Source organism: Centroberyx gerrardi, chromosome 4 (genome assembly GCF_048128805.1).
Source record: "Centroberyx gerrardi isolate f3 chromosome 4, fCenGer3.hap1.cur.20231027, whole genome shotgun sequence".
Classification (NCBI taxonomy): Eukaryota; Metazoa; Chordata; class Actinopteri; order Beryciformes; family Berycidae; genus Centroberyx; species Centroberyx gerrardi.
Genome location: NC_136000.1, coordinates 22,955,209 through 22,978,868, shown reverse-complemented (window position 1 = coordinate 22,978,868; position 23,660 = coordinate 22,955,209). Strand labels below are relative to the sequence as shown.

The window sequence follows — 23,660 nt, the reverse complement described above, 5'->3', positions numbered from 1 at the left end:
ATTATGTATCATCACATGACAGAGGAAACTGACACTGTTACGCACAGACTGAAAAGTGAAAGAGCTGGGGAGTGTGAAATGTTGGATAATTACTACAAGGGACTATCACAGAGAAAAAAAAAGTGAAAGGTTGTTGGGAAAACTGCAATGTGGAATATCTGTTTTGAAACAAACTTGGCTATCATGCCCTAACAACTGAGTGCCATTAAGATTTTAAGGCCTATGGTTTCGGCGAATCATAAAAACATGACTATGAAATGCATCTGTAGCACTGAGCTACAGTGAATTATAAAAACGCTGGCAATTATTGAAGATTATTAAAGTAATAAACAGAGATAATGTATTGTTGCTAGAGCAGCAGCAGCAGCTCCTGACCACCTATAAAAGAGACTCCCTGGCTTTAGCTTTTGGCGCCCCCTGCAGGCCTGAACACCGCCACACTGATAAAGCATACATCTAGCCTCTGTTGAAGGGTATTCAGTCAAAATGCAACCATTCCTTATCACTCCACCAAACACGGTAACACAAAGTAACACTGACAAAAATCCACCTACATAGGCAGCATTCCTCCTCCATAATTCATCCCAAAGTCTCGAGACACACCGCACCCAGTTATGACATTCAAAGCAAGATGCCAAACCATTGCTTTCAGGGTTCACACATACTTACCGCATGCAATGGAAGAAGCCGTATCAGACTTAGAGATTTAACTCAAACGGGTTAGAGTTGAGTTGATTGCAACTGGATCATCATGCCTGATCAACCAGTTAGGTAAACAGCTTTCGGGAGAGGTTAGAAGAATTGACACAACACCATATTTCTGTTCTTTTGGGTTAGTATGCACCTCTCCCTGACAAAACTCCACGCAATCTCCTGTCTGATGAGTGACAACAACAACCAGCGGGACAGAACCACAGAGAAGCACAGGCCCTGCTCGAATACTTGGAAATGCACCTTTTCCTCACCTCACTGTCACTGAACCAGAAATGATTGCAATAAACAAACCTAGTTGTCTAACACAAAGCTAGGTTTAGGAGGAAAGGATGCATTTCAGTCATATTCAAACAAAGGCTACAGTCTACCACAGAGAAAACACCAGACACCACAAGACGTCTCATCCACTATGGGACGTGGGGGGGACACTCGGTTACTGCTGGCCAATCACAGTTTAGACAGGACGGCTAGGGGTCAAGGGTCGCAACGCCGCTTCTCAGCAGCACACAACACACACACACACTGGGGCAGTTATGCAACTGAGCAGGTATGAGAGAGTCAGGGGAGCCGTAGCCAGGACTACAGGACGAAACTACAGCAGCACACAGCTGTGAGGGGAAGCCGGTTATCAGGAGCCAGGCCAGCGGTTTAGTAGGGGTCAGTCAAGGGGAAATTATAATACAATACTTTCCAAGGTGTGTGTGTGTGTTTGTATGTATGCGTGTGTGCATGCTCCAACATGTGTCCCTTCTGTATGTAAATTTCCAATAACTGTCAAAGGTCGAACTTCATCTGTTAATTTTGTTCAATAAAATCTAATTACAATTGGATGATAATTGAGCTTGATGTTGAAGTCCAAATTGTACAAATGTGTCTTTCCTAACATCCATGCAAGACCAGATCAGAATCAACAAACCAAAAATGTTAAGACCACATCACTTAAAGAGATCAAAGGGGGTCTTAAGAGGACAACATGAGGCAAGTGTGTGATGTTTATTTGATGCAAGTGGTGCTTGAACTGGCGAGATCAGAGCGGGTGGGGTGGGGCGGTGGGGGCAAAGGAGCAGAAAGTATTGCAGCAAGGCTAAAGCCAGCCAGCCAGCCAGCCAGCCAACCAGGGTAGATGTAAGGGGTACAAAGCTCAAGTAGTCAAGGGGAGAAGGACAGATTGGGTTAGCCATTAGGTTAGTTAGTTGAAAGCGACAGATTTGAAATACATACCGCCCAGATGCAAGTCCAGGATTTCACTGTAATTAGAATCTCCCCAATAGTCTACAACGACAGGGATATATTAGAGATAGGAGTTATTTCACACAGCCCCAAACTGGGCACGCACACAAAATTCTCCAACAACAGCAAAGTCATGCATGTTCTTGCAAACACACAGACACACCTACACACACACACCTACACACAGACACACACACATACACACTGCAGCAACACACAGAACAAAGAGAGTCCATCAGTACTCACCACGGTGCATAATGCAGTAAAGAATAGCTTTTGCAGAACTACATGGCATTTCCCAAAATGATGAGACTGCTACATAGATTTGCTGTATTGCTGTTTACTGGCTCTGTATGCTTAATTTGAAGGAGTGGTGTTTTATACATAGCCACTCTTTCTGAGAACAAACTGTCAATTGTATATTATTGTATGAAATTTAATTTAATCTTACAAAGTTGTAATGAGGATAGGAAGGGATTTTTATCACAGAAGGGGAAAATAACTTCCCCATTCCATTATGTAATATCCAAAACCATGTACCAATGGTCGCTTACAATGATGTAGTGCTTTAATAATCATTACACAGACTAAAAGGGCAACTGAGTGTAAAGTGTGACCTTTGAGTAATATAGATGAAGTCAGAAATGACTCTGGATTGCTGTTACGTACTTCCAACAATACCAAATAGTTGAGTTTGTAATGGGTAAGAACTCAGCAAGTATCCCCATCATGTCACTCAGCCATAGCAAATATTTGCAGAAAATATTTTCAGCTTTTCATAAAGGGATTGTGCACCTGCAAAACCAATTCAAATCTGGTTTCTTACATTGTCAAGGTATTTAGAATAAAATAACGTGATCCGAGTCTTGATTAGAGAACAGAAACTCTCCACATTGAGACAAAACCACATCCAGAATGAATACACACAAATCTATGTCGGGACACACATTCTCCTGATCGCATGCAGCTCGGACGGACGATGACGGACATGTTATGAACGAACAAAGATCAAAATGTTCAAGGATGGAGAACTGTTGCAGTGTGTCACCACAGATGGCACCTACATAACAGTGTTAAAAATGGTGTTTAAAAAAAAAAAGAAACTACAGTAAATCTAATACCTGATCTTCTTTTGTGCTGTTTGGGTAATGTATAAGTACCTTTATACAACCCTTTAAAAGAGTAGAGTAGTAAACAGGTTAAAACATCTTCAAACATTCGATTAGAAAGACAATTGAAAAATTAACTGTTATTTAGTCAGAGGGACAAAAGGCCAAATTCTAATTAAAGACTAGATAAAAAGAAATGCCCTCATCACTATACAATGCATCCAAAAACTATGTGCATGCATTTGCATTATAAAAACTTCTGTTTCATTAGGCAAGCATCACCATTAAATAAATTAGGATGGAATGCATTGTCAACACTAAAAATAACTCAATACTGTATTCATACCAAACCCTCATCACGTAACTAAATTGTTATTGCTACTGAGCGCCATTCATGCTTCACACGCTTATAAAAAAATGTACGAAATAATGAACTGTACTGCTCTCTAACAAATAATGTATTCTCCACCGCGTCAGTGTGTTGTCTGTGATAGTCCCTTGTCAAACATGGTTTGGATTTATTGCTTTGGAGAAACAAATATGCCTTTCCACGCTCAAGTTTACATCTCAATAATGACAGTAATACAGCTCTGAAATAGCCTACAGTACAACTGAATAAATACAGTGCATGCAACCAGTGAATTCAACAATCTAATTGATCGTACAGGGACAGCTTTCCTAACATGATGCAGTCCTGGGCTACATCATCATCATTAGCATTATTATTATTATTCCCAAAGGGGCTCTTAACCCATTTCTGGGAAAACATCCCATAGAGATAAAACCCAGGCTCAGAGGACAGACTGAAACTGCAGACCGGTAATGTGGAATGGATGGAAATCTCCAAACTATCTCATGATCCTGAGACCGCACCACGTGGGCTGCGGCCAGTTCAATGAGAAAAACCAATGAGAAGGGGTGAAGGTATGAGTGACGGGTCGTTACCTGCTTCCCCTCGCAGGGCTTTCTCCACGGCCACGCCCCTCTCCTCCAGCTGCCTCTGCTTCTCCTCCACCTGCTCCAACTGCCTCTGGATAATCTGAAGGGACAAGAAGGTTAGACTCCCATCTTTCATGAAGCGCTCACCCTCACACACACACACACACACACACACACACACACATACAAAGAGAGGCACTAATAGATCATAAGCAACTCAAGTTATCTCACATGGGCACACAGCACCTATCAAATTTACTGCCAATAACTATTTACTTATCTGAAAACTTTCTTAGGGAGAAGGTTGGAGAGGTTATCTCCGACACTCTTAATTGGTTCTAGGTTTTACCCTCATTAAACATTAATCTCTAGCAACACCGTGGGAGAATGGCTAATTAGAATTGTCTTGATCTGTGTGCGAGCCTGTTTTGATGATCATCAAAGACATCATTTTAGGGTCTTGCCCAAAAAAATACATTAATAATTAAAAGTTTTCAAGGTTTAGCAGTTGGACCGAGTTGTGAACTTCAGCCAGTAACTTCTTTATTCCAATGTTTAAGGGAAAGTTCCTACTGGTCAGTTACCTGCGCTCTATGCAGCCTCTTGAGTTCCTCCTGCTTGGCCTGGCGACGCGCAGCTTTCTGGACCCTTCTTGTCAGCTTGGCATTCAGCTCTTCCTCTGTGTAGGTTTTCTGGTGAAACAACAAAAACACGCGTCAGAGAAGCCTCGTCGTCCGCCTGTCAGCGCGGTCTACTTGGCTCCATGGGGCCCGGGCCCTTCAGGCACAAAATGGAGAGGAAGGGGAAAACGTGACTCACAGTAGATCTTCTATAAGGTGAGAGACAACATGGACTAACACAACCTGCTCTAGTTTGGAATATGAACTGGATTCAAGACTTCACAATATGTCTAGAGACTTCTCCTGTGGCTCTATGGGGCTTTAATTAGGAATCTAACACAAAACACCACATCACTGCAGCTCTCACGGCTCTCATAAAATAACAAAAAAATCCTTCTTCTTGCAAAGTTTGTCAATCTTTCATAATAATATGCAATATGTGAATAAGCAAGGGTCCACCCTTATTGACTCATATAAAGATATCAAAAAGCTGCAGCAAAACAGGAGAAAGAGAGAATAGTGTTGAGAAAGCAAACATGTCAGGATTCCAGGTTTATCCAACAGCCGCACTGCAGTAGGAACAGTGCCACAGTGACAGATAGGCAGGTTATACCAGAGAGGAGCAGCCCCTGATATCAAGAGTTGCAGAGATCACTGTGACCAGAAAGGTGAGTAGTGCTGTAAAGTCGTGTTTTAACAGCCTGGACCTGCAGCAGTGTGGGGGCGCTGTGGTCCGGCTGTCACATGCATCCAGAGAGGACGGTTAGTCAATAATTGAATGCCCAGGCTAGACGCACAGAGGGGGGTTATGGCGGTGAATTGGCACATGCGCGGGGGGGTGGGGGTGGGGGGTGACAAGGGTTATCAATGGGAATGTATGTGATACTACCTTTGTGGCGTACGATCTCTTGAACGCCAGTGCGTGAGGGACATAAACAGACTTGGGGAAGACAAAACAAAAAAGGAGGAAACAAACATGATACAGATGATATAATTAAATGGGTTAATGATTATGTTAAAATCAGTCAACATAAAAAAAAATGTAATCATTCAGCTAAATTACTGGTACAATCAGAACAGGCAATGTTAATGTCCCACACCAGCACAAAAGGTCTGACAGGGTGCAGTGACATTTTGTAACTCTATGTTAATCATTAATTAGTCAAACCAGAAAATAAATTGACTAATCATACTGTAAGACCACAGATATTATTTGGTCACAAAGTGGTAATACTTCTGAAACAATCTATACTAGAATAGATCTAATGAATTCACAGCTAGAAACACCACATCTGTCACAGAACACTACTAGAGACTAAACTACGCAACTCCTGTTGGTCCCTATTGAATTACACAAGGCCAGGCAGGCATGGAAGTGCTTTAGGATCCGGTTTCCAGCAGTATAAACCTCTATGACATTAATGGCCAAATCAGAATTCATAACAGTATTTAACAACATCTTTAAGTCACCATACTCTTCATATATGTAGTCAAATTGTCAAAATAAAGAAAATACGATGGGAGCTTGACTTTCAGAGGTTTTTTTGAATGTGTTTACACTGGATAATGAATGCATGCCTCTGGCCCTGGACTCAATGTATCTCTCTAAACTTCCACAGAACGACAGAAACACACAGACCGAGCAGCAGTAGACTGAATACTTTTGAATTTCAGCCTAATGAATGCAAATGGAATCAAATAAATAGGACTCATATTGTAGACGCTTTGTTCATTGTGCCCAATTCTGCATCTCTCAATTTTTTTTCCTAATAGGATTCATACCACAAGCATATCTAATGAATCAAATCTTTTAGGATGTATGAATCCATTCATAATATCAATCGAAGAATGTTTATCCAGTTTGCTAACAGACGTCACTATTTGTTGGTTTAGTTTGGTTTGTTCTGGGATCCACTAAGGAAATAAATTATTTTTGATCATAAATAATACAAATATTACTTTTCAACGGAAAAATAATTACTCAAAATGCATTTGAGGTTAGCCTGTAATCATGTTTCCATAGCTAGGGGCAAACTACATTAACTTGAAGTAGAAAATCTGATCTGCGCCAATAAAACTTTACTATTCATTCCAGTGAGAGAGGTTAAAAAATGCAGTGAGTCCAATATCATTCATCAACATTTCATTTGCAATATTTGCACTATGACGTTTATTTGAAATTCAAAACTATTTAACCCTCTGCCGCACAATACCTCATCCTCTTCTTTCTCTTTTTCTCGATCAACCTCTTTTTCTCGTTCTCTCTGTTTTTCTCGTTCTCTCTCTTTTTGTCTTTCTTTTGCCCTCATTCTTTCCTTTAACTCCCTCTTCCTCTGCTTTTCCAGTTTCTCCTCCTTTATCGCTTCCTTCTGGATGCCTGACACTAGGTCAAAGATGTCCATATGCTGCTATAAATGGAGGAAATTGTTCAAAGGAAAGTGGCTTTAAAAGAAGCAAAACAGAAACAGATGCACTAGATATGATGGTGAGATGTCTAACCACCTAGTGACAAAGATGCCACACCTCTAATTGTGTCTACTGTTACTCACATCTGCCTTAGACTTCTGGGAGGATCTCTCCAGAACATCATCACAGGACAGGTCTGAGTCCTCGGAGAAGCTCAGGTTTCTGCGTGATTTCAAGTCTGTAACGCATAATAAACAAAGAAAGTAAATAAATAAATAGCATCTGTGTTATTTTTCTGTGGAATTCTTGCACATAAGCATAGTATGTAGGGATGGGGCAATCTGTTTAACGCACGATATGCTTTGATAAGCGATATGGGGTTCACGATTCGAGACAACCACGATGCCATGTAATAAATAAAAGTTGAATGACAACAAAGTCTGACTGTGCAGAATTAAGCTTATTTCTGAGCCACAAATCTTTCTAGCGATGGCATTGCCTTGCTAGAAAGTAAACAACAATTTAAAAATGTCATTACAAAGTGCAAATAATATAATTTGGATGAAGAGCTTGTGAAATTGTGATGGGCAAGCCGTCTCATTTGTGATTACTACAGCAGAATAAAATGGAGCTAATATCACTGATTCATTTTTCTTCCCACAATACATATTGTCACATTTTTGTATTGCGATATATTAGAATTTCGATATATCGTCCCATCCCTAATAGTATGGAATAATACATTAAAAAAGCATTTTAAGCTCTTGTAAAACTCTTGATCATCATTCTCACCTGATGACTTCCCAACAGGTGATGTTCTCTTCTTCCCGGAGTCCTGAGTGGTGGAGCTGGAGGAAGGCGTGCTGGGACATGACTTGTCATCCTTCTTCTTCTTGTCCTTCTTGTACCCTGAGAAGACAGCCTTCCACAATGACTTGTGCTTGGGCGGCGTCTCCGTGTCCGTGCCAGAGGGCCTACTGCTCTCATTCTTCGCTTTCTTCTCCTTCTTGTTCTTACGTGGCGAGAAGAGGGAACTCCGTTTCTTGCTCTTGCTCCCAGACGAGCCCTCGGACGAAGCTACAGAGCTGTCCAGACTCTTGTTGCTGCTGAAGAAACGCTCGGGGATCGTCTCGGCCTTCTTGGACTCCAGAGCTTTCACGGCTGACGTCTTTGGAGATCCTGCCGACTTCTTACTCTTTCCAGTGGCATCGGAGGTTACGTTCCAGGCCACTTTAGCTGAGGCACCCTTGGCTATTTCAGATTCTTTCATTTTGTTCAGCTGCTTGGCCATGGCATCTTTTAAAACCTGGCTCTTGACAGACTTTTCTCTGGCCCTCATTCTCTCTTCAGCGATCTCCTTGGCCTCTGGGGAGAACTGAGTCACCCTCTGGGGCTTTGAGGCTGGGTTGACAGGGATGTTGGGTTTACCGTTTTCCATGGCTAGGGCCAGGTGGAGGGGGGGTTTGTCCCTGCTGGGCTTGCTGGTGGGTGGAGTAAAGAATCTGTCCGTGCTCGTTTCTGGTGTCCGCTCGTCGAAGCTCTCCTCCACGTCATCAGCAAACGGAATCTCCTCCACAGTCTCCACAAATGACTTCCTCACCTCCTCCCGCCGAGGTTTCTTCTTCTCCCTCATGACCACCACTGGAGCTGTTCCTGGATCTGTGAGTGGCGATGTCGCCGTTACTGTCCTGGGGGCAGGCTTGGGCGCAGACACAGGGCTCAGCTGGGTCCTCGGCGCAGGAACGGGGGTCTTAGTTTTCGTGTGTGCCAGCTCCTTGGCAGGCTCAGACGCCGGCTTTTCTGTTCCGTTGCTCCAGGACACCTGGTGTCTCTGCTGCCTGAACATGGCCGGAGACTGGTTGGCAGGCACGGGTGGTGGTGGACTGGAGGGAGGGGTGAGCATGGTGGAGTCGGAGGTGTTATAGATGTCACTGTTTGCTGTCTGGCTGGTGGCCGTGCTCCCATTGAGGCCCAGGCCAGAGCTGCTGCTCAGGTCTCTCTTATCAGAGCCATTACTCTTGGGCTCCACAGGAGTAATGGGAGTAATGACCTGACCCTCAAGAGTGATGTTGAGCCTGCGAATGACAGAGCGTCCAGTAAAGGCAGGCTTCAGCTCCTCTGACAGGTCCGGAGACTGGGACTTGGCAGAGGAAGAGTCTTGGGTCACGCTCTTTTCTAGGATTTTACTACTGCGGTCCAAAGGCGTAAGACCCAGGCTCTTCCTGATCTCAGCACTCTTCAGCCAAAACTCTTCAATGATATCCGTCTTTTTAGATGGGGTTTCCTCTAGGGAAGAGTCCATGTCCTTTGAGGGCTCGGGCGTGTCCGTTTTGGCCATGGGCGTGGAAGTGACTGCGGGGACAGGCTGAGTTCTGACGGGGGAGTCGGAGGTGAGGGGTGAGGAGGGTTCGTGGCAGGGCAAGGGCTGGGAACAGATGGGGGAGAGGGGGTTGCCCGTCAGAGGGCAGATGGAGCGCTGAGGGTAGACGGGAGATTTAGGTGTGCAAGTCTCTGGTAGAGGGACAGGCTGGGAGCGGATAGGCGACCCAACTGGTGACCTGACAGGGGATCTGACTGGTGACCCGACTGCTGACCCAACTGGCGACCTGACTAGGGAGCCAATGGGTGATTTGGAGGGGGACTTGGGAGGAGGTGAGGCAGGGGCAGTGACGGAAGCAGTAGCAGGAACAGGAGAAGGGACAGAGGAAGGAGTGTGGACAAGAGCAGGGGAAGGACACTGCGGGCTCTTGGCAACTGGAGACGGAGTCGTCCTCTCAGGTTTCACTTCCTCCGGTGCAAAAGGTTCTGGGAAAAAGCGCGCTGCAGGAGATTTCACCAAGCAGGAAGGAGATGTTTGGGTTACCTGGAAAACAAACAGGGAAGATCAGGATTCAGTCAAAACAAGCATCACATACTGCAGCTTGATAAATGTAGAGATATCTACCTGTGTCTCAGGCTCTGGAGATGGTTTGACTGGGGAGAAGACAACATCATCTTCTTTCTGCATAGGGCTGATGCTGGATGGTCCTGAATGCACAAAATGAACTATTGTACTGCCATTCATTTACATAAAAATAACTACATCTATGAGTGATTCATTGGAAGGAATGATTTGTGAGATGTAGCAGTTTGTGCTTGTTAGAGTTGCTTACCAACACTAGAGGCCATTCCCAGACTTTCTGATTTCCTGTCCTCCTTAGGAAATGCTTCAGTGTGCTCAGACTGGTGCAAGCGAGCCTCAGCTTCTGCATCTGAAGGAATGTCATCTGGAACATAAACATAACATTATGAAATATGTATTGTTATTTGTAAACTACAAAAGTTATTTAGCATGTATAAAACTAACCAATGCAGTTTATTCATCATTTCATTATTTCTATTATCTTGATTGCCCACCTTGATCCATCTCTGTACCAGGCTCCAAATCTGGACTGTCTGCCTCTGCTTCCGGGTCGTCATCCTCACACAGTTCTGGTAAGACAAAGAAATGGCGAGAAATGAGTCAGCTGGCTATTACGCGCTCTGTTCAGTCAATAAAAAGAGTGAGTAAGAGAGAACTTTTCTCAGCTATATAACAACATAACCTTATCTCAACCTTACTGAGGTTTCTGGCTGCAGGGTAAAATAAAAAAACTGAAAATAAAGCGCCAAGGCGCAAGGATGAATTAATTAATGAAAAAAGCTATCAAGACCAATTTGGAGTGTGGAGCACAGATATAGAAAGGGATTAAAAGGTTGAAAGAAGATGAAAAGGGCTTCAAAACCAATTCTACAAAGTCCAATTTTGAAACTTGAAGGAAAAACTTCTGCAAGAAAATCATACTGACATTAGTTTAGCATAAAAATTAAGTCATACAGGTCTGTCAAACATAAACAAAAAAATAAGCACAGAATAGCATTAGTGATTAGATACATGCACTTATCCATTTCTGCTTTAGCAAATGGATGACATTTGAATCAGGCAACTGCGCAATCAAAAGACATTAATGACACTGGTCAAGAGACGAGCAGGAATCCCTCCTCTGAAACAATATTCAGTGTTTTTCTAACGAAAAACTCGGACAGAGAAAGGACCCACACATCTAATTCATGCAATTGTTGACATAGTAAGATTGAAATCTAATATTACAACATTAACCATCACTTCTGAGTAAACTGTTAAATATGCTTTTGTTCATGTGGGTTTACGTACTGTAAAAGCATCTGATTAAAGTGAGTCTGATCACCAGAACTTCAAGAAACTTTTAACCCAGAAAACCTGCAAGCGCTGCCCAAGAATAGAAATGTAGGTGTAGGGCTCACATTCCATTCATTTGGTAATCTAATGTCAAGCTTTTAAGCCAATAAACACAGAACCTCAACAGCCCCATTCCCTGGACTTCAGGAAAGTACAAGTGCCATTAAGGGGTTAGTCCACAACAATAGTAACTGTAACAGAGGCCACAGCTGTACTCACTAATACAACACACCCTACATATCTGGGCCAAAATTGCTGAAAGCATTGTAGGCAAAAAAAAAAAACAGTGATATTAAGTACCTTCTGTCTATCTAATTGAAGAGATAACCATAGTAACCATCTATTGGGACTTGGCAGGATAGGGTGAGAAGTCAGGTTGTGAAAAGTGAAATGCAGGTGTTGATCTGAACCCAAGAGAGCTGAGCTCTCAAGTGTCGCAGTATTACAGCATGCATGCTTGTGAGTCTACTGGTCTCCGCATGTGTTTCTGCATGCTCCAGGACAGGCCAGTTGATAGACAGATAGAATACGAGTCTAAGATGGGATCTCATGATCCCTTTTAAGTCTGTGCTACCTCCGGACATGGACTCCAACCAGACTCTCACTGCCTCGTGTCGGGCGGATGTGTGGGCAGGGGCTACATTAAAACCAGGAGATATAGAACAACGAGGGAGAGATGGCAGGAAAATAACACACAAGTAATTAGACACATGAGAAAGAACAGAGCAGAACACAAAAGAACAAAGCAGAACAAAATTCAAAAGAATTAACAAGGGGGTTATGGTGCACTGGGATGTGATTGGAGAACGTTCTGTTCACCCCAGAGAACCAGCAGCAACACTGAATGACAACTTAAAAGACTGAACACAAAATTAGACATTCCACGGAAAAAGCAACATAACAAAATGAACCAAAATAACAGATGATTATATGCAACAGGTGGGTTAGTGGGGAGGTGGCTCCTCCTATCACAGACACACAAACAGAACAGCAGCAGCCACACTGATAACAGTGAAATACCACGGTCCCCAACTCCCCCCGTCCCCCCCCCCCGGGGCCTACAGCCTGGGACTTGCCCAGCGAAGCCTTCCCAGGGTTCAGCTCCTCTGGGTGGGTTACCTGTGGAGGAGGGCTGCGTGAGCTCAGAGGGTTGGGAGAGTTGGGAGCTTGAGGCCGGTTGGCCCTCCTTGTCTCCCTCCGAGTCCAGGTGTGTTCTCACCAAGCCTGGAATGGCCTGAGGGTCCACAGGCTGCAGGACTTGTTGGATCTGTAGGTTCCTGGCTACATGTGGGTGTCGGGATTTGAGCGAACAGTACATGGTAGGCAGTGATAATGTTGTGTATCGGGGTGTGGTGAAGTCGTATGAGCCAAGGAAGGAGAGAGGGACGAAGAGAGATGGAGACAGTTGTGCAGATACAGTAGAATGAACAGAGGGAGAGGGAAAAGACAGGACAAGAATAGAAGAAAGAAGGCCAATTAGAATACAGTGGCAATGAAAAAAAAATCACCAGAGAGGAGAGGTCGAGGCTGCATGCACTAGAACTGCAACAAAAGTCAAACCATAAAAGTGAGCATCAAACATTTAAGATTAAGGGAAAAAACTCTTATCAATTTGTTGAACCAAATTATTCTGTCACTCTCAACCAAGTAGAATGCAAACACCTACAAATCTATGACATTCATCAGATTAGTGTTTTAAAGCCGTATATTGCACAAAATGGAGGTGTTAACAGGGTAAAAAGGGATGAAATATTTAAATCTTAAAAGGCACACATTTGAAACAGAACACAAAATCCACAATCACAACCAAACAAGAACAACAAAAATGAAAGCCACACTCTTATTGGAGACATCCTAGGAAAAGAAACCCAAACCTGGGTTGTTTATATATATATATATATCAGGCTGATATATCAGAGTTACTGCAAACGCATCCACAGGCAGTGCTGCTACCTTTAAATGTACCAACATCCTCTTCATCTGTGAGGTACTTCTCCAGCCAAAGGCCTGACTGGAGCTCCCTCTCCCAGGGGCAGTACTCCCCCTCTGCCAGCAGGGGGAGACAGAGCCCCGAAAATAACCCCCCCAAACACACACACACACACGCACGCACACACACACACACACACAGTGGACAGGTGGGACACATCGAGGGACAGAAGAAGAGAGGGGAGTCGTGAGGAGGAGGAGGAGAAGAAAAGAGGCAGAGGATGAGGAGACCAATGTTTGAAACAGTGACACCACAGATGAAACAGATTTCTATGAAAAGAGCTCTAGATCGTCCTGATAGGTCTAATGACGTCTGGACAGGGTGTAAACATTTACAGGAACCATGCTGAAACAGCACCATTTAATAATCCCAGAGTGAAAAACGAAATTTACCATCGCTTGACTCTTCGTCATCATCGTCCTCCTCCTCCTCATCTTCCTCCTCCTCGTCTTCCTCCTCGTCCACTTCCCCGTCCCTGCTGACTGCGTCGGCCAGAGCGTCTCCCTCTCCCTCTCCCTCAGCCCCATGGTCGCCGTCTCCCTTCAGTTTGGCGTGGAGCTCCACCGCCTCCTTCCAGGGAACGCCGCCGAGGTCCGAGGGGCTGAGGGGCTGCTGCTCCACCTCCTCCTGGTCCTGCTCCTCCTGCTCGTCCTCCTCCTCCATGTCCGACTCTGAACTACTGTTGGAAAACAGAGGGGGAGTCACAGGAAAGAGTTAGAAGAGGTAGGAGTCAGTGAAGGATTGAATTTCAGCCTATCCATATTTGATAGTAACTGATGTCCATTCTCTGTAGGATTGTATAAATCCATGCCCTTTGGATTTTCCATGTGCTTCTCCTGTGAACTTTTGGGCCGTTTTCTTAGATCAGGTGCTGAGGAGTAGGGATGGGAATCGAGAACCGGTTCCAGTTGAGAACCGGTTCCAAATTGTCTGATCCATCGGAATCGTATGCCTCCGAGGTTATCAATTCCTTTTATCGATGCCGGCATGTTTTTCTGACAGTTGCGCATGCGCATTGCAAAAACTCATGCGTCATGACGTCAAACTCTGCATCTACGCTGCTGGAAACTTGCAACAAGAAGGAGTCATGGCGGAGAGGAAGAAACGGTCCAAAGCGTGGCTTCATTTCACGAAGAAAGATGACAACAGTGCTACTTGTAACGTCTGTAAAATTATCATTTCTGTGTTCACACATAGCGTTTTTTGATGTGGAAAAAGCGCTGCCTGGAGCGCTTTTTGTGAGGAGAAATAAGAAGCGGATCACGGCAACGTCACCTGACGTTAGCTGAGCAGCTGCTAGCTCACTAACCAGCTGGTTCACTTCTAGCAGACAGAACAGTGTTGTGCAACAAGCAAAGGCTTACCAGATATTTCCAATACATGTCCAGTATAATCCATACTGCCTTTATGATCGCTGTTGCGGTAACGGAAATTCACTTATTACAACGTCCAATTTCTCCACCGGCACTTTCACTTTCTCCATATTTGTTGTTGCTATGGGAAACGGCCAGCGTCTCTGTCATCGTGATTGGTCGGCTGGGAAAAAGCGGTTCACGTCACCCGGCGCTTTTCTGAAAAGTTGAACATTTCTCAACTTTTGAAAGCGCTCCGCTCTGACGAAAAAAACGCCGCTGCAGCGCTTTTCGGGAGCCGTCGCCTTTTGTGCGCCTTGCGGCCGCTTCCCATTGCTTTTAATGAGAAAAGGGCGCTGGTGGTTGGGGAAAAAAGCTATGTGTGAACGCAGCCTTAAGGGTGGAAACACCAGCAATATGTTGAAACATCTTAGGGTAACCATCTAAAGATCGTATTTGTTTTCCAAGTTATATAATTTTAAGAAAAGGAGCATTGTAATTTATTTTAACATGTTCAAATGTTATTAGGCAGACATTCTACACTGTGTTCAGACTCGAGATAATAAAACAGCTGCGTTGATGCTGAAAACCTGTAGGCCTACTTTTTTTTTCACACAGAAAATTGATCGGGAATCGATAAGGGAATCGATAAAGAACCGGACCGATAAGCAGAATCGATAATGGCATTGGTATCAATAAAATCTTATCAATTCCCATCCCTACTGAGGAGTCAACTGAAATGTACACCAAGGCCATTAGGAGGAAGATAGAGGGAGTTGTTTGTATCACTGAATGTAATGGAATGTCTTAAAGTGACATTTGGAGAAAAATATGAGAATTCAGCTGTGGCTGTAAAACGATTTCTTCCCTTGCGGATCTACACCACACACCTGCTTCTATTAAGAGCGCTGGTGTTTGCCTTGAGATGATTGCTTTTTTACCTCAGTTAAAAAATACTCTAACCTTAACCCCTACATCAGCAACATAAAATGTCAACAAACAAATCGCGCAAATGGATCAGTTCCAATTTTCAGTATCATCATTTCAGCAAATGAGAAATCCTAGAATTCTCCACGCTGTCCATCGTTCTTGCCAAAGAGCATATCATACATGTCTTCACGCTCTTACCTGGAGCCCAGGTCAGCATCGGTGGCCTTGTCCAGCACACTGCTGAGGTTGTGCTCTGCCAGCGTCTCCTCCGGCACCTCCTCCAGCTCCTCCTCCCTCTGCAGGGAGAGGCGGTAGTTCTCCAACTCGATGCGCTCCGGAGTTCCCCTCAGTCGCTTAGGTAGGCTGGGCTCCTGCAGCCCGTTGACCTCCGGACCTGGGGTTGCCAACGCAAGATTGGAGCATAAGGAGGAGACCCCAGGTTGGAGAAATGATGACGCCAGGGTGGACCGGATGGTTGGAGAGACCAGGGTGGAGGGTAGAAGGCAGAGCACCCACGGCGGAGGAGAGAGGGTACAAAAAAAAAGGCAACTGAGAATCAGGTAGGGACAACATTACAGAGGAGAGGAGAGGAGCAGAGGAGAGCTGGAACATAATAACCCTCTGCAGTGCAGGAGCCATGCAGCATTGCTTGAAAGGACGCGTTTAGGCTTCTAACTGTAACAGCTGGGACTCACAAACTGGACTGGAACGCATCTACTGTATGACCATCTATGGAAAGTGCTGCAATGATAAATTTATGGATAAAAATGAATTTTGGCAATGGCCATTTCAATCTATTATAAGCACCATCAAATCCATCACACATTGCAAATGATCAATGGATCAATATCCAACAATGAAACTAGTGCATAAGTATTTCCTCATGCATTTGTCGCAAAATCACTTCTTCCCACCAAAGACACCTTGCATTCTAAGGACAAATCGACAAAGACACACCAATTAAGATCTATAAAGGAATTTATTGCATTAGATCATTTTCCTACAGCAAATAGTATCGTGAAACACAAATATGTTTAATACTCTATAATTCCTCTACCATAGTACTTGTGTTAACAGGTACAAGGTTGGTGCCTTGCCTTTTTCCCATCCTGAGAAGCAAAATCTTAAAACTGTATTCTTTCTAAAGTTAGTCTTTAGGATTTACTTGGAGATTAGAGAGTGGAATGGGTCAGATAGAAATGCTTTTTAACACATTCTGCCCATTTTTTAATACTTAACATGTTGTCTCTCCACTCAGTTGAGTAGAGATCAACTTGCCCTCCAACTAGGACAAAATGACTGAAAATGCTGTAAGCAATGACCCCATGCAAACCCCACCGAAGCAAGGACTGGTGAGACAGTGAATGTGTGATATTTGATACTGTGGCTTATGTTACCTTATGTAGATGGAAGGATGTGGTCAAACAGCTGCTATGGTACCTTTCTCTTAGGTATTCTGAACTACGCAAGATGACTGAAAATGCAAGAGCCTAATGCATCACCTGTTTCACTCAAGACAAGAAAAGTCCTGCTGCACAATCAGTTCAAATTTTATGGTTAGTCTTCTTATCTTCCAAAACTAACCCTGAAATTAAGACTAAGTTAGACCAAAATAGCCCACGACTTAGTAGATGTAATTTGTATTCAAAGTCATTCCCAAATGTTGTCATGTATGATGAACTGAGGTCATATTAATTTGCTCCAATATTTACAAATAACTATCTCCATTGTTCATGATATACTACACTTGCCACACAATGTAGCAGGCCTACACATTACTTATTAATTCCAGTAGATCGCTGTCATTCTCTTACCAATCTATTAAATGAATTCTTTCTAGTACTATTTTTAACAATATCAATATTTAAATTTAATATGCAATGCAATTAATGCAGCAAAGATGCAGTATATTGAGCAAACACAAGTGGGTATTAGCAGCAATGTGGCTGGGGGTGGGAGGTTGAGGGATGCAGGAGGACCGGGCAGCCAAGAAGGTCTGAGAGAGGAGGAGGAAATATCGCAAGAGAACCAATCACAGGCACTAATTCAAGCACTACGATAGCTCTCAGCTTTAAGCTGCTCTGATAGGAGGGGGGAAAGGTAAAGCTTACAAAGGAACCAATCACGAGCACCGATACAGGCACTTCATCACAGTATGGTGAGTTTCAGTAAGAGGGAGAGGTGCAAAACAGCTTACAGAGAGAGACACACATCACAAAGCAGGCTCTAAACTGAGCAGATCACACAGAAGGAGGTAGAGGTAAAAGAAAGCAGTCACAGGCCACAGGAGGTTACAATCACAATAGAATAAAGCATGGCCTTTCATTAAAATATAGGCAGGCAAAATAATTATCTTTAGGTACACAAATAACTTATATGTCTCTATATGTCAATATTTTGTATCAAGAAAGCTGGCATTAAGTACTGCCAGGTCTGCCGATAAAATCAGGACAAGCAGCTGCAAGAAAGGTCTACAAATGGTTATTATTGCTGTCTAGAGTGCAGCTACAGCAGCAGAAAAGTTAAGCTCCAAACTTTGCCTGACTCTTTTTAATTTCCAAGCCAAGAAAGAGAGAGATTTAAGATGCAGCATTCAATTCTAAAATTGAGCTGCCAGAGAGCCGCTTAACTGGCCAAGGCCAATCGCAAGTCATCCTCTCAGTTCCCAAAAAAACTGGATGCTAACAGGAACAGAAAGAATGCTGCATCTTCAAGGAATAAATCATATACTCAAACGGAGAATCACAAGATTTACATGACCATTCAGCAAGCTACAGTCAGTACAGTCAGAAGAGAACGCTTTTGCTAAATCTATACATTTGAAATTAGTTGGCAAAGTGTAAAAGGAAGTAAGGAAGGAAGGAAGGAAGGAAGGGACAAGAGAGTCATGCTAGAGGAGGTTGAGCAGGACATTGATGGTGAAACAGCAGAAGAGGTAGATGCAGTAGGTACACAGGAAGGGAGAGTCTAGGGGGTTGCGTGCCACCTGGTGGCAGGTCCAGGAGAGCGTGCGGCGGAGGGTACGCAGCGGGACTCCCACGCCCCGGGCCAGACGGCGGGGTACGGCCGCCGCGGCAAGAGAGGAAAGTGGGGTACCTGAGGGCTGGCGCTCGGCCGAGGGGGCTGCGGCTGCCATCGCCCTTCCGGGGGCGTCCACGGTCACTGCAGCGATCTGGGGTGCCTGGTTCTCCTACAGGGGTGAAGAGACAGAAGACATCAAACCCAGCAAGGCGTTGGGAGACACAAGAGCCCTGACCTTAGCGGTAATCAGTGAATGAGTTACTTGATAACGAATTTCATCAGCATTTATTCTAGTAAATGTAAGCAGGTACCTTAGCAGGGAGTGGAGCAGGGGCCGGAGCAGGCCTCTTCCTCTGAGCCTGGCCAGACAGACGGTAACAGTAGTGGGGCTTGCAGTAAAATTTCCCTGCAGGATAAAGGAGACAGACAAACCAATTAAGCAAACAAAGTGAATGCATAATCTCTAATAATAGACACATTCTGCTATTATCACCTCACAGAGTCCAAAATCTTAAGCATTTTTCCATAGAATCGGTTCTGCAGAAGTATACTGTGTCATTCATAGTCAAAAAATCCTCCTCCTTTCCGTCTCAGTTCAGGCCCCCAGTGGGCAGGAACAAGCCATGCTGTACCAGTGGGCTTCAGTCCCACGGCTAACTGGTCTAGGAGAAACAGCCACTCTGTCCCATCTAACAATCTGGTGTCTGTCCATGAGCACAATAGACACCTCCCAGAGAGGAAAAAATATGAAATCATGAGGCTGCACTGGGCTGTGAGGGCAATGTACCAAAGCATAATAACACCGGGGCCATCGCAGATAATCATGTCTTCTACAACAATACCCTTTATGTTGCATTTTAGGTGGAGCATTTACAAACAATCTTTGATATTGTATGCTAACATTGAATACATATGCATTATTAGAACATAGAATATGCTGTATAATACAATTCATAGCATACGTTTTTTTTGCTTGGTTTTTAGCCCAAGCCTTAAAAGTAATAATTCATCCTCATCATTTGCGCTGTTATATTCTAGTTCTGCAATTCATCTCATTTCAGCAAAAGATGAGCAATGTCTGCTGCTGACAATTAAGAATTATACGACAGATGGACTAAAGATAGAAGAAAGAGCAAGTTATCTTAATGTCAGACGTACCGTCCTCCACATCGAAGGCGTAGGAGGACAGTCGGAGTGTGGTGCCGCAGTAGTCGCACTTGAAGCAGCTGCGATGGAAGAACTTCCCCTCTGCGCTCAGCCTCTCCATCACGTACACACGCTTCCGGCAGAAGAAGCAGACGTCGCTGCCCCCGATGTTGACGGGAAACTCTTTCCTCAGAGAGCCCTGCGGAGGGAGAGGGCGCGGAATCAGAGTCGGAACAGAAGGGAAAAGCAAAAAAGACGGAGAAGAAGAGGAGAGGAGAGCCTTGACTGCAACAAAGACGTGAGGGAAATTATCAGACCACAAGCTCACACGAGGCCATTTTTAGATAAATTGGGTTTGGTGCTAATCTGTAGGATCACAAGTCAAAAGTTATTTATCTATAGAAACAGGGATTTGAAAACATATCTTTCATTATTGTACAATTTATTCACAAACAGAATAGCTTCCTAAATCACAGTTAGTTGTTGAGCAAACACACACAGTTCTCTACCGCTAAAGGGAGACGGATCAGGGTTAAACTCATCACCACATATTACTATGTCAAAACAACACTCTCTGATGAAAGAGAGATCCTGATTTGCAGCAACCGCATGCCTTCTACCCTAGTGACACAACAGTGGTTCTTACCAATTCCCTCTTTTCAAGCAGGGGCTTGGGGTCTTCCTGAGATTGAAGCTGATTGGCTATCTGCTCAGTCAATGAGCCAACTCCCCCTGTGTACATCCTTACATAGCGCTATCAACAGCATTGAGAAAAAGGGCAGAATATTGAGAGAAATTAGGAAAAAACGAATGAAGAAGAAAGGCGACACATGGGTACAAGGAGTGAAAAGACAGAAAACGACATTGATGAGATAGAGGAGAGGATGTGGAAGGAGAGACAGTAACAAGCGCTACAGGATGGGAGGTGCTCACAAGCAACAGTGTCTGACAGCACATTGAGAGATGAGAGGGTAAACAAAGCCACGTTTGCATGTTTGGTCGATCATGCGTGTAGATGTGTTGGCAGCCCCGCCTAACGGATACTACTTAGAGCCAAACCAAACATAGCTCATAACGACAACTCCAAAGCTGATTAAATAACTTCAGCCCTCAGTCATACAGTATGTACAAAATGATTCCATAAGTCATCCATTCCATTCCATAAGTGCATTTAGTAGCCCACAAAAAAGCATTATTGGATTTGGGACATTAAAAGAGATCACAAGCCATCAACTATGCCACTTCTTTAATGAGAGGCGACAGCTGTTGGGTGGCTCTGTGCTTCAATGTCCTGTATGAAAACTACTATGCAGGCTTACACACCCATGTACACACTGACATTACTCACTCACATGCACACACACATATTCACGCTGCACTGCCGTGTGACGAATAAAATTGAATAAAAAATGTGATGGTCACTGACTCTTTCACAATCAATGCGGGAAATGATTGTTCATACTGGTTTGCAACCAACTGAATTCAGCAAAGTATGTAGCATATGAAACCTTCTTCAGCTTAAATTCTCAACTGGTCTACCACAGGATTAGACTTCGATCTATTAAAATCCCAAAACAGCATTTTATCCTATGTCCTAGAGGAAGAATTGAGGTCACATTTAGTCCAAAGCAGTCTTAAGCCATGAAAACTATGATTATCATGGATGGGATTTGAGCACACTTTGCTGTGCTGCAGTCCCACCGCATTGCAAAGTTGTGATTACTCCGCCCCAGTTGGAACAGCGCTTGTCCACATGGGAATTACAGTAGATCAGGTTTTTTTTCTGCCAAACTGCTCTTTCAACCCAAAACAACTACTTGGGATTCCCAAGGCAAAACGACTGCAAAGAATTGTAATTCAGTGACAGTACGCCCCACTTGAGAAAATGTCGATATCTGTTCGAAAAGAAATCACTCACAGTCACTGGGACTGATTATTCGCCCACATACTGAGCTGAACAACCACAATGAGCAAGAGATAAGGTATTCAAATCATTCACAGTTTACTTTGTGAGGAGAGAGGTTGCAAGTGAGTTGCTTCACATTTCACAGCCAGTTTTTAAAATAAGTCTCTAGAGAGCTTGAGTCAAGTCAACCCAGACAGTGATGATATCTCCCTGCAGTGTGCAGGTGCAGTGTGTTAGTGTCAACACTCTCCATTCCTCGCCAGACTGAGAGAGCTACCTGTCTGAAAGTGTCAGGGGAGGAGAGGGGAGACTCGGGGGGACTCGGGGCTCGGGCCAGGTGCCACTGTTCCATAAAAAAACGTGAGGGCTTTTTCTTAGGCTCCAGGAAAAGGAAGGAGAGAGGGGATATAGTTAGGAATAAAGTTACTGCTGGAAAATGAAAGATTGGAAAGAGATACGGCAAACAATTGAAAAACCTGATGTGAAAATTCACTTGTACCGTTCTTTGCATTTTACTAATATATTCTGTTTCACTTTGTATTTGCAATACAACACACCACATTTTTGGGGGATTGGCTTGTTGGTCAACTTACCCATTAAGCAATGGCAACATAGACACCAAAATTATCCATGTGTCCCCACTACGCCATTCGCTCTGGTGCTCCATGTTAACACGTTAGCATTCAGTGTGAGTGATAGTAGGTGACTAGCATTAGCCAAAGTAAGAAAGACTGACCTTTTAGCAATAAAAAGTTGTTAGTGGTTCTTATTATGCCTACCTGCAGACTCATAAATTGAAAAAATGAAATATCCTTAACTCAATATAGTTGATGTAGCTACTGTTTATTTTTTAGAACCATTTCAGGTGAACAACAAACTGTGCAGTGATTTTTAGCCATGCACAGTCTCCCATCGCTCTATATAAACAGGGAAAGTAGTTCCTGGTAGTTCAAAACAGTACATCATTTTTGTAATCATATTTCAAGTAAATTCTACCTATCTCATGATTCCAGATCACTTACAATTTAGCTTTAGAGCCGTAACAAGTTCTAATTTCAATGCTAGTCACCTACTATCACTGAATAAAGTGTTAGCATGGAGCAACATAGCCAACAGTCTACTGGAGACACATGGATGAAGTCTCCCAAAAAGTTGGTGTATTCCTTTAACAACATGTATAGAGAAGAAAGCTTGGTGTCTGTGCTAAAACATAAGCTGCCTGACGAAGCACCAAGGTGGATGGGGATGTTTCACCTGTGGTCTGGCTGGCTTGCCTTCAAACTGAGAGGCAAGTTGCTCAGCCCTCTCCTGAATACTAAGCACATGTAAGGGCATTTGGTCGTCAGACCGCAGAGGCCTTGCCTGCTCCTGCAGAGAAATGCGTTATTAGATCACAAAGGAGATATAATGGGAGGAAAAATTCAGTTGTGCTCTCCCTTTTTAGTGGTTTCCAAAAACAGTCGCCCTTCCAAACAGCTTGTTATTGTGGTCAAGGCCATAGAGGGGTTGTTAGTCATTGTTTTGATAGTTTCGGCTGACAGCTTCTAATGTATGCACCCTGGCAGCAATGCAAGTCTGAATAAGCAAACTATGAAAAGAATTGTCCACAGTTAGTAAGGGGATCTAGCACTTATAGGGGACCTGTTTCAAATTAAGTCATATTGTCATTTCCAATGTAATTATTTAGTTGGGTATATTCTCTGAGGAAAAAAGGACCAATGTCTGATGTTAGCAGCTAGGGCATTCTTACAAAAATATAAAGCAAGACAGTAGACCGCACTTAGGTTAAATGAACTGAACAAGCTTGAGTAGTAGAGTTAACAAACAAGAATTAAGCCTCCCAATAAGGTCTTAGTCTCACAGTGAAATTTCCATAAGAGGCTATGATTAAGTAAGGCACTTGGTAATCTGTTAAAATCTCAGTTCCACAGCACCAAGCCCTAACCTTTCTGGGACAGTCGGGAGAGGAGAGGGGCGAGCTCTCGGTCTGGCCTCGGGACAAGTGCCACTGCTCTAAAAAGAAACGGGCCGGCTTTTTCTTTGGCTCCAGGGAGAAAGAG

The 23,660-nt window shown here is 43.8% G+C and overlaps 1 protein-coding gene across 1 annotated transcript in view; it reads right to left on the bottom strand.

The window, feature by feature from the left end:
* The window catches only part of mical3a (microtubule associated monooxygenase, calponin and LIM domain containing 3a), a 61,813-nt gene that overhangs the window by 7,332 nt on the left and 30,821 nt on the right, over positions 1–23,660 (bottom strand). Inside the window, exons 21-42 of the mRNA XM_078282841.1 lie at positions 23,546–23,644; positions 22,855–22,968; positions 21,878–21,979; positions 20,341–20,448; positions 19,707–19,893; positions 18,860–18,954; positions 18,624–18,717; positions 15,726–15,921; positions 13,638–13,924; positions 13,209–13,301; positions 12,375–12,536; positions 11,830–11,892; positions 10,415–10,489; positions 10,171–10,284; positions 9,963–10,045; positions 7,811–9,881; positions 7,162–7,256; positions 6,826–7,020; positions 5,502–5,552; positions 4,577–4,684; positions 3,999–4,092; positions 1,936–1,986 (exon numbers count right to left, since the gene is read on the bottom strand). Of these exons, the coding sequence (XP_078138967.1) occupies positions 1,936–1,986; positions 3,999–4,092; positions 4,577–4,684; positions 5,502–5,552; positions 6,826–7,020; positions 7,162–7,256; positions 7,811–9,881; positions 9,963–10,045; positions 10,171–10,284; positions 10,415–10,489; positions 11,830–11,892; positions 12,375–12,536; positions 13,209–13,301; positions 13,638–13,924; positions 15,726–15,921; positions 18,624–18,717; positions 18,860–18,954; positions 19,707–19,893; positions 20,341–20,448; positions 21,878–21,979; positions 22,855–22,968; positions 23,546–23,644 (4,537 nt within the window). The remainder of the gene's footprint in view (positions 1–1,935; positions 1,987–3,998; positions 4,093–4,576; positions 4,685–5,501; positions 5,553–6,825; positions 7,021–7,161; positions 7,257–7,810; positions 9,882–9,962; positions 10,046–10,170; positions 10,285–10,414; positions 10,490–11,829; positions 11,893–12,374; positions 12,537–13,208; positions 13,302–13,637; positions 13,925–15,725; positions 15,922–18,623; positions 18,718–18,859; positions 18,955–19,706; positions 19,894–20,340; positions 20,449–21,877; positions 21,980–22,854; positions 22,969–23,545; positions 23,645–23,660) is intronic.